This window comes from Macrosteles quadrilineatus, unplaced genomic scaffold (assembly GCF_028750875.1).
Source record: "Macrosteles quadrilineatus isolate MER2022 unplaced genomic scaffold, UCM_ALF_1.0 Scaffold_5__1_contigs__length_97177068, whole genome shotgun sequence".
NCBI classification, from domain to species: Eukaryota; Metazoa; Arthropoda; class Insecta; order Hemiptera; family Cicadellidae; genus Macrosteles; species Macrosteles quadrilineatus.
This window is the reverse complement of record NW_026542598.1, coordinates 95,318,558-95,331,748: the sequence shown is the minus strand read 5'-3', so window position 1 is coordinate 95,331,748 and position 13,191 is coordinate 95,318,558. Positions and strand designations below refer to the sequence as shown.

Here is a 13,191-nt window from a genome sequence, read left to right as displayed (position 1 = left end):
ATCCTTGCTTTGTCTATAAACTACTTCTAAGTAATACTCGCTAACTTCGTTATTCTGAATATTGAAAGAAAGTATTGATACCTCTCGGAAGTATCGGAACGTCCCTAGATAAGAACATTGTAATTTATGTTGTTGTAGTATTTGTCTATGTTTTGTTGTATGAATATTTTTTTCTAACTAGGCCTATATGTTAAGTCTAGATGAAGTTTTTATTTTACCGTGCAAATATAGATCAAGATTATAATTAATGGACGAGAAACCTGTTAATGCCACATATGCATTTTATCTAGGTAACGTTTAACTTAGTATTTAATAAATTATTTTATTTTACTTTTTTTAGACTATCGGAAAATTCGGGTTAAAGGTATTTTGTAAGTCAGGCTAGGCCTAAGTAATAAGTAATTTATTGTAGGCTACTGTAAGTTCAATATTTAATTGTTTACAATTAAAATAACACCTAAATGGCTTTATAACTAAGTACGGTATCTTAAATCAATGGAGGTCCCTTATTTATAGTACATACAATGACAACAGGAGGGGAGGAATTTTATTAGTGTGCGTTATGGTTACCCTACCTCTTCTGTGATTTGATCACCTTCTTCTCTATCTATTTTCTGTTCCTGTCCAAAATATCCTTCTTGATCTTCCTCGTCCTCTTCAAAAACGTAAATATCCTTGCTTTGTCTATAAACTACTTCTAAGTAATACTCGCTAACTTCGTACGACGGATGTCCGTAAACAGCTATACCAACTGGTCTTTTGAAGCTGAAATGCAATTCCAATTTAAGACATATTTAAATGATCCCTGAGAGGATAAATATGTTTTGCAAGGAAGAGACAAATAAAAGAAATGTTGCATAACGTTTAGAAGTATTTCTGCACAAGAAAGTCAATTTAAACCAAATCCAAGCAGCTACATGAATTCTATTCACTTTATTTTAGTATTGCAGTCTACAAAACAATATAAGTTATATGGTACCAGTAAGGAAAAAGGAAAAGTAAATAATTAGCCTACAGTAACTGGACAAGTATACCTTGTTGTTTCTTGACACTTAAAACCCCTTTTATTTAACGTTAAGGCTAAAATAGATTTATGTTTAGTGTTTATTAGCCTATAGCCTACAAAGATTTATAGAACAAGAGAAAAAATCTGAAGAAAAACTTTTTTATACAAAATTAGTTTTTTTAAACTTCAGTGGGGGACGGACCGGTTCAATTCTACAAAACTCTATCCTAATGGGTTTGGGTCGCTTTTCCTTTAAATAGCGATAAAAAAACTAGGTACTTTATTGATATTATCCGAAAGCCACCCTTATACAGCGCGCTGCGGCGGTTACGTTAGGATGCGTTATCATAATATGTTTGTAGGACTTTCCTCGTTTTGTTATGAATTGAACGATACCAGATGAGTCATACTTTCACACGCCAAATCCCTCCAAGTAGGCCAAGGCCTGGTTTTTGACGGAGCGTGCGCATCACCTGTCACCACCTTTATCTGAGAAATTTTACGGGCGAAAGTATGACTCATCTGGTATTGTTCAATTCATAACAAAACGAGGAAAGTCCTACAATCATATTTATGATAACCCAACCTAACATAAACACCCTCGCACGCTGTATACCTACTTGGCGGAGTATAGCGGCGGCGGCGCATTCAACTCAACCCTCGCCGACATCGCTGTCTTCTGGGAAGCAGAACTCAAAGGCCGCTAATCGTAATCATGTCAAAATTGGACAGTAAGTCAATTTAAGTATGTTCTTTCTAAATGTTTTTTTCTTTAAATTATTTTTGGTTCCCGGCAAAAAAATCTCTCTTAAATTAGTTGCATCCAAATAATACCAAAAACTCTTGGAAAAAGGGCTTAACAAAATTCCAGGTTGACTTACTTAAAATATGCCACTGGCGTAGGAAAAATATCTTTTGCAGATTAATAAACAAAATAACTCTTGGGTATGGATGTATTAACTTATGTAAGTAAACACAAAATAAAACTAACCTTTTTGGTATGTGAACAACATCCAGCCCACAAGTGGAAGATTGTAAACAGTAATTATCTGGTTCAAACGATGGTTTATTCACAAATTGGGACACATAGAGATCTGCATCACCAAAGCTGAAAATAGAAAATATTTGATAAAACTGTTCTTTCATAGTAGGCTTAGGCCCTAATTAATAGATTTATTTTTAGTGTATTGTGTTTAACAGCAGAAAAACATCACAGCTATTTCTAAAATGTTCCAAAGTTTACTTCTTACCTTGAATACAAATATAATGTGATAGGGCCTTTGTACATCAAGCTGTAATACGTGTAGTTCCCACCAACCACTTCTCCGCTGACGGAATGTAGTACATGGGCGTTTAGTTGCTCGATCGATAATACCTTTAACACCATATAGAAAACATTTAAGTTTAGTCTTTTGATGGTATTTAGGCTAGTGTAGTCTTATGTGGATGCTAAAATATGTTGCTATTCAAATCAATGCTATCTTTTTGGAAAAATACAAACATAGGTAACTGCTGTCAGGTTCAGTTCCGCAGAGAACCAATGATATCTAATCGGATAAATAACGATGAATATCGATGTTATTTAGGGTAACCGGTATCCGATTCAGTATATCACAGTTCAGTTACAAATAAAGTTAAGTATATTCAGTTACAAAATATTGTTTATTTATCCCCCCAAATTTAAGCATAAAATTGATTTATGATTTTGTAGACGTTTTTATTCATTGGCCTATCTAATAAATTAAGTATCAATATCTGACCAAAAACAAATTATATTATGACCTAATGAAAAGTACAAAGTAGGCTATGAAAAAAAAGAAAAGCTTTGTTACAGTACTGTTTTTGTTATACCTAGTTTTTATTTATAGGGCACTAGCAGAGTACCCGACCTTCCTACAAGTTTGACGTAAAAGTATAAAATGCTTAATGCAGTTATACTCAAGCATTGTGTTTGAATGGGAGAGGACACGTACGTTTTAAGAAAATTTGGTTTACTAAAATTTACTGTATAAGTTACCATATACCATAGCACTGTATACTGTACATACTGTACCATAGCAAATCTACCATAGCCATAATGTTCTACCACTGCACCTAAACAATAGAAAAAAGTAAGTTAAAGTTCTCATAGCTTTTTGTTGCTGCTTGGTTCATATTAGCAGTTGTCATAAATGCAAAAAGAATCAATAGTGTTGGACCCTGTTGGTAAACCTTAAGTTATAGGCTAACCTTTTAATGCTATTGAATAATTCATATAACCAACTTGTGTAATTGAAACAGCTGGCAAAATTCTTTAATTCCTTTTAAATATGACACACTCATACGGTTAGCATAGGAAACTCTAGGGCCACTGGGGCGGATTTTTGAGATAAGAATGTGTCTAACGTTAATCGGGAATGTGAGCTATCATCATACCAATTGTCAACCCAATCCGACCAGCAGTTAAGTTAATGCGTGGTTGAACTTCAAACAAACTTTTACATTTATAATATTAGTATGATAAGTTAATTTATGGTAGGCCTACTCGATTCAATTCAATAAGCTTACCGGTGTTAATATCAAACCGATAAGTAAATATGTATCGTTATTCACCCGATAACATATGGTTGGATCTCTGCGGAACTGTGAGGTAGGCTACCTCTACTGTTCGCCCCCCAATCCATGATCAGAAAATGATTTGAACACGTCCTAAGTTAGCTCTATTATTTATGAAATTTACAGGACAAACTGCTTTGAAGGAGATGTAAAATCAGCAACAAAAACCTCCTCATTCTGATAGAATATCTAAACTTAGAAGAAGATCGTCTCCTTGTTATAAGCGAATGGGAAATAGGACCTATGATACAATGTAACTTATAGAATTAGCCTATTAAGTTAGCCTATATAGGACTACTGAGATACTTACTTGTAAGGTTAAAATTAAAATTATCTTTATACAACTCATAATAATCCTGGGCAAAGAACCATATTAAAGATTCACATTAGTCTTAGTCAGGCAAAGGTTTTTAATATAAATTTAGTATCCCTGTCCCAGTCTATGCTTGACCTAAAGAAATCCCACTTTACGACAAACTAAATGGGATTCATGATCCCTAAATTTTACCAAACTGAGAGGATTAAATAAATTTTCAACAATCCAGAAATAGGTTAAGGCTAATTAATAATAGTACAGTAGCTTTAAAACCAAAATAAAACAGAAAATCTCTCCTTTGCTCTGCTCTGATAACAATTTCAATTTGGACTAAGTTTGAGGTTATATTATGATATGATATTGGTAAATGGTGTAACATTTTTTCAGCAATACAACCATAGAGTATGGTAAAATACTTTACATTGAAAGTTATAATTTACATACTGTATACGGTGTATCGTACACCCTTAAATAACCACGGCCGCCTTTAATAACTCATAGGATGAATATTGGGTTTAGAATAAATTAATTAGTAATTATTAATTAGTGATGTGTAACACCATTGACTATATAAACAATAGTGTAATAGTCAATGGTAAAACATCAAGCCGATTCGAGATTCCAAGGAATTTATTACGTTATGTTGGTAAGTACTGCTTGTTTGTAGTTATGTCTTGTGACGACAGAAGGATGTTATGACATTTCGAAGGACTTTTGTCTGCTAATTCGCTTAGTCTGCTGTCTAATGTCTGCGTCTGCTTCTCAGAAACCTTGAATGAGTCACTGAGAAAGATAATCTTGTGCCTAATTCCTTTTAACTGTCCCATCAGCAAGAAACCGATTGGGTAAGTCAAATATACTCATCTTATCGATTTGCAGTATGGATACTTGTTTAAACTTATAACTTAGCATTTTTCTCCCTTAAAAAAATATTTAAGTTAAATCATAGGATTTCATTTCCAGATCTGAACACCACCGGTTCTGGTTCTGACATTAAAATACAGTACTTGTATCCTTACCAATACTATTAACTAACAAACAATCTAGGCCTAAATTACTAAGAAAAGTGATGTAACCTAAGCCCTGGAGGCCAAAGGACTATACAATTGTTCAGCTTGATTCCATTTCGGCTAAGTTAGTATAGGTCTAAGTCATAGTAAAGGCCAAAGTCTGTCAAACACCTCACTCACTAGCCTATGAGTTAGAAGGATCATCAGCTTATCAGACTGTGTGCTCCTTAAATCCGAGGTCAGGAAGAAACTACCTTCCCTTGACCCAAGTAAAGGCACCGGGTCTGACAACATCCCTCCACTTGTTCTGAAACACTGCAGCAACTTACTTGCACCTCATTTAACTGTCAGGTTTAACAGTCTCCTAAGCCTGGGTGTTTTCCCTCAAAGTCTTAAAACCAGCTTTATAGTTCCCATTCCAAAGTCTTTCGAAATAGCCGATGTCAGTAACTATCTTACACACCAATAAATCATCCAATCTACACTGGGGAAGGTTTGTGAATCCTTAGTCCTCAATTGACCAAATCAGTTTCAGCTGCAGGAGCATATTGAGAAACGAACAGCACGGGTTCAACCGTGGAAGATCTATTGAGACAAATCTTTTGACATATAACCATTTTATTCGCTCTTCCCTTTCGTGTCGGTTATCAGGTAGACAGCATCTATTTTAACTTTTCCAAAGCCTTCGACACTGTAAACCATGCTCACCTAATTGCAAAACTACAAGCTTATGGATTTTCAAGTGGTCTCCTGCGATGGTTCAAATCATACCTTGTGGATCGCATGCTTACGGTGAAATATTCCGGTGCTATCTCTCAGCCGTTTCATGCTTCGTCAGGAGTCCCATCTTGGTCCATTTCTCTTATTCTATCTTCTTAAACAATATCATTGATAGAACTATCCCTGATGCTGAATGTCTGCTTTTCACCGATGATATCAAAATCTACTCCTCTGTCACTTCCATTAAAGACTGCCATAGACTGCAAACCTGCTTGCTGAGGATCTGTGAATGGTGTGCCCAGAACTGCATGAAGTTGAAACCCAAAATTGTCAGATAATCACATTTCATTTTTTGTTTTCATTCATCTGCTTCGACTATAGACTGGACGGATCTACATTGGAGAGGGTTGAATTTGTCCGCGATCTGGGAGTAATCCTGACAAGCAACCTCAGCCCTAGTGATCACATAAATTCAATTGTGTCAAAGGCGTCTCGGATGCTGGAATTCATCAATAACTTCAAGGAGAGGTTTGAAGAAGTGTTGAAGCCATGGTGTTTACTTCTCTGGTGCAAACTGTGCTGGAATTTAGAAGTGTCGTTTGGTTCCCCTACCAACTTGGCCTGATCCATAGACTCAAAAAGATCCAGGACAGGTTTGTGCGTGTCGTGGGAGTGAAGATCTAACCCCTTTCAAACGCAGGGAAACTTTGATATCAATCTCCATCAAAATATACTTTGACTACATAGTTGTTTTGTCTCCGAATCATTGAAAATCTATAGGCCTAAAAGTTATGAAATAACAAGAGTAACTTAAGTTAACTTACTGCCAGAGTAATCCTGTATGATCATGGATGACGCATTTAAAGTCTGACTTAATTCCTCATCTTCAGATTTTGTACGAACATTAAAACTGTAGCATCGAAAAGGTCGTCAAAAGTTTAGATAACACGGATACATAGCCTACTAACATACAAACAAAGTTATTTATATGATACAAAAACAAGAAGGCCTACAGAAAAAATGTACAATATCCAACTGCGTGCGCACAGTTACAGGACAAGGTATGACTCACACCTTAGTATTAAATTGTATTAATAAATAAGTAAGTTTAGTTCCTAATATCTCTCATTCGAATCTGATTGGAATTGTATGGAACCTTAAAACAACAAAACTTGTATAGATAAGCTTAATTTAATTTAATTAATGGACCGAAGACATTTTGAATTCATTTTTTAATCTTTTGTCTATTCACGAAGTCTGTCCTTGAGATGAATTTAGACATTGTGATCATGCAAGCCGATGTTATTAAGTAAACATGAACATTTTGTGGACATTAAGTAGAAATGTTCACCAATAACTTGTTTTGTGGTTGATTAGATAGGCTAGATGCATTAACAGGGGTTTTAAAACAATTTTTTATAACTTTGAATGTATTTTTCAGCAAAATGGGTAAACAAGGATACGAACCTGCTCCGACAGCTCCTCTACCTACAGCTCCCCCTCCACCTTATGATGCCCAACCACCATACAACCCTTATGGCGATGCTACTCAGGCACCACCTTATCAATACCGTAAGTACTTCAAATATACGGTAAAATGTAACGGTGAAAAATTATCAGTTTTTTATGTACAGATTTGGTCATGGTCAAATTTATAAATGTAACAGATACACTTAAGTATCAATATAATTGGCATAGTTTACAGCTTAATTACTTAATCACAAGGAGATTTAAGGGATGGTTTTTATACTTTACGGGTCTTACTTGGGATTTTTAATTTTAATTTAATAAACGTTATTTGAAGTCCTATAATATTAATATTCTATTAGTAGAGTTAACATAGAAAGGACAACGTACACTTATCATATGCAGGCCTAGTTAAACAATTTTAATTTTTGAAAGGTAAATTTTCCCAATACATGGTAACTTTTGACCCAAGACATTTATAAATACCTATATTGAACTAACATTCAATTTTGAGATAGAAGTTTTATTAACAAAAATTGTAAGGCCGTCATACAAATTTTTTCAAAATGTTGAGGTTAATAACTTAGGCCTACAACACTAGGATTACTATTGTGACAACGTAAACAACCTCAATGAAACATTCTAGTAAAATAGGCATCAGCTTACTGTCTGGAAACTTCATAGTAGGAATCAATCAGTACAAAAAAAGTACTAAAATTAGCTCTAACGTAACCATGATATTTTCAGGCATCTTCATGGGGAGTTTCCTTATTCTATGTTTCTGAGACAATAATTGCCTATATTAAATGTGTTTGTTCAGAGCCGACGCCAGTAATTCATGAGACGCCCCAACAGGCCGGCCAATCTTTGTATCTGTCCGTTCCACAATATCCTCAGCCTATACAAGTCACTGGAGGTGAGTGGAATCACATTCAAGTTGTTTATTGCCTATAAGTACGTTGTATAGAATACAATCCCTTAGGCCTCTTTTATGCACGGCGTTTTCGGTCGGGCGAAATCGTCGGGTGGAATCAATGTTCCTTTTATGCAGTTTCGCCGCCGAGCGGAATCCGCTGATGCCCGTGGTGGGGGTGTTTAGTGCTACCAACTTCGTTCATTTTGCCATCGTCAGTGACCCAAGATGGATCCTTGTGTATTGGTCTATACTTATTTGTACATGAAGAGAAATAGACGACGGCGAAGGAGATGGGCTGTACACCCGGTTAATGAAAGTCGTAGGGTGGATGGGGCTTTCACAAACCTATATGGGTTGCTGCGAAATGATGGGGAAAAGTTTGAGAAGTTGTTACGAAACAGTAAGTTTGTATTATTCCGCGGATTTAAACAAAAATGTAATTAATTCTCATGCAGTAATTTTTTCCCTAATTACATCACATTATTTGTACTCTTCAACCAATTAGAATGAATAATGATATTCTATTTACTATGATTACCGTAGGTGATTTCAATACTGTGGATGACAGAGCGTGGGGTAGGTTGGCAGCACTACATTCCGCCCGACGGAAAACGCAGTTGCATAAAAGGGTTCCATTTGAACCTATGTAAAAACACGCTCCACGAAACGCCGAAACTCGGCGGAGTCTAAGTCCTCCGTCGGCCTCCGACGGAATTCTGAAACGCGACGGAGATTCCGTTGTGCATAAAAGGGTCCCATTTGATCCCATGCTAAAACACTCACCGACGGAAAGCCCGATATATTCTGATAGATTCCGCCCGACGGAAAACGCCGTGCATAACGTGCATAAAAGAGGCCTTAGCTAGGCTCGGTCAAAAATCAGTACTGTACTGTACCGGCTCAGTCCTAGATTACTGAATACGTTCCACGCACTGGCCTCTGTGGCATATGTGGACGAGCAAGTGCAAGATAAAAGAGGCTGCCAACCTCTTGAAAAAAGGTAACAGAGAAACTGTTTGGTAATAAAACTATGTTGACATTGTGAGTAGTACAATGAAGTCAATGAATTTAATCCAATGGGAATCGAAGCCTGGATTATTGTGTCAGTAAGCAGGAATCGATATAACATATAAATAGTAAAAACCGTGGAATTGCATCCTACTATAGGATTAAAAATCAATTGGCTATGTGATATTTTTTTCCCTAAACTTCTTCAACTATCTCTGATAAGCTACATACTACCCTAAATGAACTGGAACTCAATCCCATAAGAACATCCTCTTCAACAAAGGGCTGTGAATAAAAAATGCTGTTTTTCTAAGTTCTAATAGTCCAATGATTCCACCTTTTGTTGTTGTATTAATAGTCAAAGCTTTTAGTTAATAACTGATGTATAGATTTTTGCAAAAACACTTAGTCACATTTTTACAATTAACTGAAAATTGTGGTTCGTAAATTATTATAAATGATTATCTGCACAGGTAATACAGTAGTAGTGGGAGTTACCCCTTTACTCGTCGGTCGCCAGCCGCTTAGAACAACGTGCCCAAACTGCAACTCTACGATCAAGACGATGACTGTGAAAAAGTCCAAAACTCTCGCTCATCTGATTTGCCTCGGCCTCTGCTTTGTTGGGTAACTTCTTTACTTAATTTTCTTTAACACGCTCACTGCATCAGTATATTAGCAGGTATATAAAATATAATTTATTTAATTAAAGATATATTAGCACTCCACACACATGATCATGTTAATATTTATGTTTTTTAGCCATATATAAAAGTATTACATATCATTAGCAGTGAATGTGTTAAATAATACTATGTGAAAACTGAAAAGTCTCTACAGTTTGTAATTTTGTAACAAAACATGATGATTTTAGTAGCATCTATTCATTTTCATGGGCAATTTTTCAATGGTTTTCTTTAGAAATGGTCTAAACTGTTTGGTGGGTAGCAAAGCTTTCAATGACTATAAGTAAGGTTTTGACAATTTAGTACTGAACAGCAATCCTAAATTAAGAGTGAAGTATTTTTATTTCCTGTCTAAAATGTCTATGAAAATTCACAAACAAAACTTTTCATTTGTAACAGTACGTTCATGCATTCTGTTTCCCTCCCTTTGGATTGGGAAGTCAAGAAGGTGTTTCCAAATCTTCTCCTTTTCTCTTCCTCCACCATCTACACTCTCATTCCTCTATTCCCCAGTGAATCATCTTATATCCATACGCCCTTTCCTCCATTGTCAACTACGTTTTGCTAGAAATAATAACTTCTCACGTTTTTGTGTCAATACAGTCTTAGTTTTGCTCTCTGTATTGACCCACCTAAGCTGTTTTCAACTACCCTTAATCTGATCTCTTTTTTCATGATCCTTTTTTATCTTGGTTTACTGTTAATGTACCTTAAAATCACATCCCTCCAACTTATATTCCCCGTACCATTTTCTCAAGTCCTGAGTAACGATTGGCCTGTCATTGTCTGTCTATCTTTTTCTTTTCAATCGCAAGCCTCATAAATATACACAACAGATACTTAGTAGAATATGGATTCAAAATCTATATCATAGTATAACTAATCCTTTACTGTTATTTTCAGATGCTGCTTATGCTCCTGTATTCCGTACTGTATGGATTCCATGAGTCTCGTAGTCCATACTTGTCCTAAGTGCAAGGCACACCTTGGTACTTACGAACCGTAAGCCTACATGGTTGGGTGAAAGCTATGTGATGAACCGTAAGCCTACATGGTTGGGCGAAAGCAATGTGATATATGCTAAGTTACTTTGTTGCAAAACGTTCCAAAACGATCATCTGTCCTCCATTTTGTATTGTAGTTTTTATACGATAGGCCTAAGTGCCTAAGTTGAAACGATGACTGCCAAGGTGTTTTTCTTGGTCTTACTTTTAACCAACTCTTAGGAGTGGGGTAGGATGTATTTTGTAATCGTTAGCAAAATATAGATGCAGGACTAATTAAATGTAACTTGTAAACAATATGCTTTTGTTCTGGTAATGAATAATTGATTTAGAAGTAGTTTTATGCATAACTAATAATAAAGTCCTTTGGATAAGCTTGAATCAATTAATGCTTTGGAAATAATGATCTGATAGAAGATTCATTGGCCAGAAATGTATTACCATCTACATACTTCAGAAAACTGTTTAACACCAAATAGGTATAGCCAGTCCCAAACAGGCTAGAATATTAAACAATCTTCATAAAAACTGATGTATAATCATCACATACCAATGAATTTTAAAGAGCGGTGAACAAAAAAAAAGCTTTTGAGTGGCAGACTTCACTTTTCTTAACCAAGTATTGGAGTTGACTATCACATTAATATGAATGGCTATACGAAATGAATTACAGTAAGTTATTATAGTACAGTATAGTGTAATTTTCTTGGTCACTGATTCTTGGACATCATTTTGAAAAAGAACAATTGCGATTGTAAATTGATAAAACAAGGTGTAATTTTTTATATTTTTTTTTTACATTCCCCCCCCCTATTTTTTTGTTTTTTATTAAAAGCTTGAAGCTTATCTCTTGTCTACTTGACTCTTCCAAAGCTTATACTAATTTGCTTACAGTATTATTATGATGATTTGTTGACTTAAAGCATATTATTCTTATTAGTTTTCAATGAATATTGATTTATTATTTAGTAGTACTGGTACCATATATAGGTAAAATATTCACTTATTGATACCTACTTATCTATTGAATGTTATAGGTTTTGTATAGATTTGCTTTTTGTTGTATTCTTTTTGGCTTATTGACATATTGAAAACTGCTTTGTGTTTTTATTAAGTATGGGGAAAGTTGGGGAATTATATAGGATATGCATTATACCCATAAATTAAAACAGTATTTTTTATTTTATTGTTAAGGTTGTACTTAGGCACATTCCATTCTTTGGAAACTATTCAAACTTGGTTGTGTAATTGTGAATTATCTATGTTATTGGAATTCAATGTTGATATTTCACGTGGCAGCTTGGACACATCTGGCTAGTTCACTAAGGTTCTCAATATTGCTTAATGCTCATAATCGCTAATTGTTAAGTTACTATTATAAGGTTGCTCATTTTAATTAGTTACCTAAACTGATAGTCAAAGATCAAACAAATGTCGCCAAACAAAGATTGTTTAAAAAGTGTTTCACATGGAATCTTTGCTGTTTTGGCTTTAGTTGGAAGAATGTAATTTATTTAAGTAGTTAGTTAATACAACTCTTGAAAATGATCTTTGTAATTGGAAGTCTATTTTTTTTCTAGTTTGTCAGAATAGACAACTGCTAGACGGTTAAAATGTTTACAGCTCAATTTTTGTAGTCTAGTCAACGATTAAAAAAATACTTTTATAACAGTTAGTGACGAATTATTTGGAATCACTACAAGTTAGGTGCTTTTTGTTATTGACTCAAAAATATTTGGGTCATGAACGATTTCAAAGAAAGGTTTAACATGTTTTGGAATTTCTTTACAACTTGTTCTTTGTTAATTTTAGTTTCAAGAAGAAGCATAATAGATCCGTTACTAAATATAAGTACCATAAGTAGTTCCTAACTCTTTCAGTTAAATTTCGAGTTAACTGTTTTGTATATTGTAGCACCTTTCATGTTTATTACTTCCAAAGAATAAATGTATTACAATCACAATGTTTTTGCTTTTTATTTATTTACCAAGAATATAAACTTCAACTCATTAGAAGACCTAAACTGTTGCAATTACAGTTAATTTAAATATTTTGTCAATTAACGAATAGATTATTACAGTTATTTTCCTTGGTATAGAACAAAGTTGTCACGACGTTTCAGAATCTAATCCCGTTCTCAGGTGGGAAAGAAACTAAAACCAAATGCCCCCACCACACAGCAAACCTACAGACTAAGCAAATTTCAACTTGTCTGGTTACATTTTTACAAAAATATTTCCATAAATAAGACATACTAGTGTACCTGTTTCTCGAATTCGAGCAATTGCGATGTATTACAGGCGTTATTAAGAATAACAGTCATAATTTCCAATGACCTTAAAAGAGGCGACTAAAAGATTATGGAAAACTCACGATGTACATAGCAGTTTGATATAATCAACATTTCTTTTAATTACATTATAATTTTTCAAAAGCTGATCTTGTTTTTTAGTGTGTTCTACA

At 34.7% G+C, this 13,191-nt stretch overlaps 1 protein-coding gene across 1 annotated transcript; it reads left to right on the top strand.

Moving 5' to 3' along the window:
- Positions 1-4,617: 4,617 nt before the first annotated feature.
- On the top strand, positions 4,618-12,681 carry LOC128994637 (lipopolysaccharide-induced tumor necrosis factor-alpha factor homolog). Its single transcript, XM_054419318.1, has 6 exons — positions 4,618-4,762; positions 7,089-7,219; positions 7,935-8,030; positions 9,512-9,665; positions 10,628-10,732; positions 10,772-12,681. The coding sequence occupies exons 2-5, from the start codon at positions 7,093-7,095 to the stop codon at positions 10,728-10,730; spliced, it is 480 nt and encodes a 159-aa protein (XP_054275293.1). The 5' UTR covers positions 4,618-4,762; positions 7,089-7,092; the 3' UTR covers positions 10,731-10,732; positions 10,772-12,681.
- The last annotated feature ends 510 nt before the right edge of the window (positions 12,682-13,191 follow it).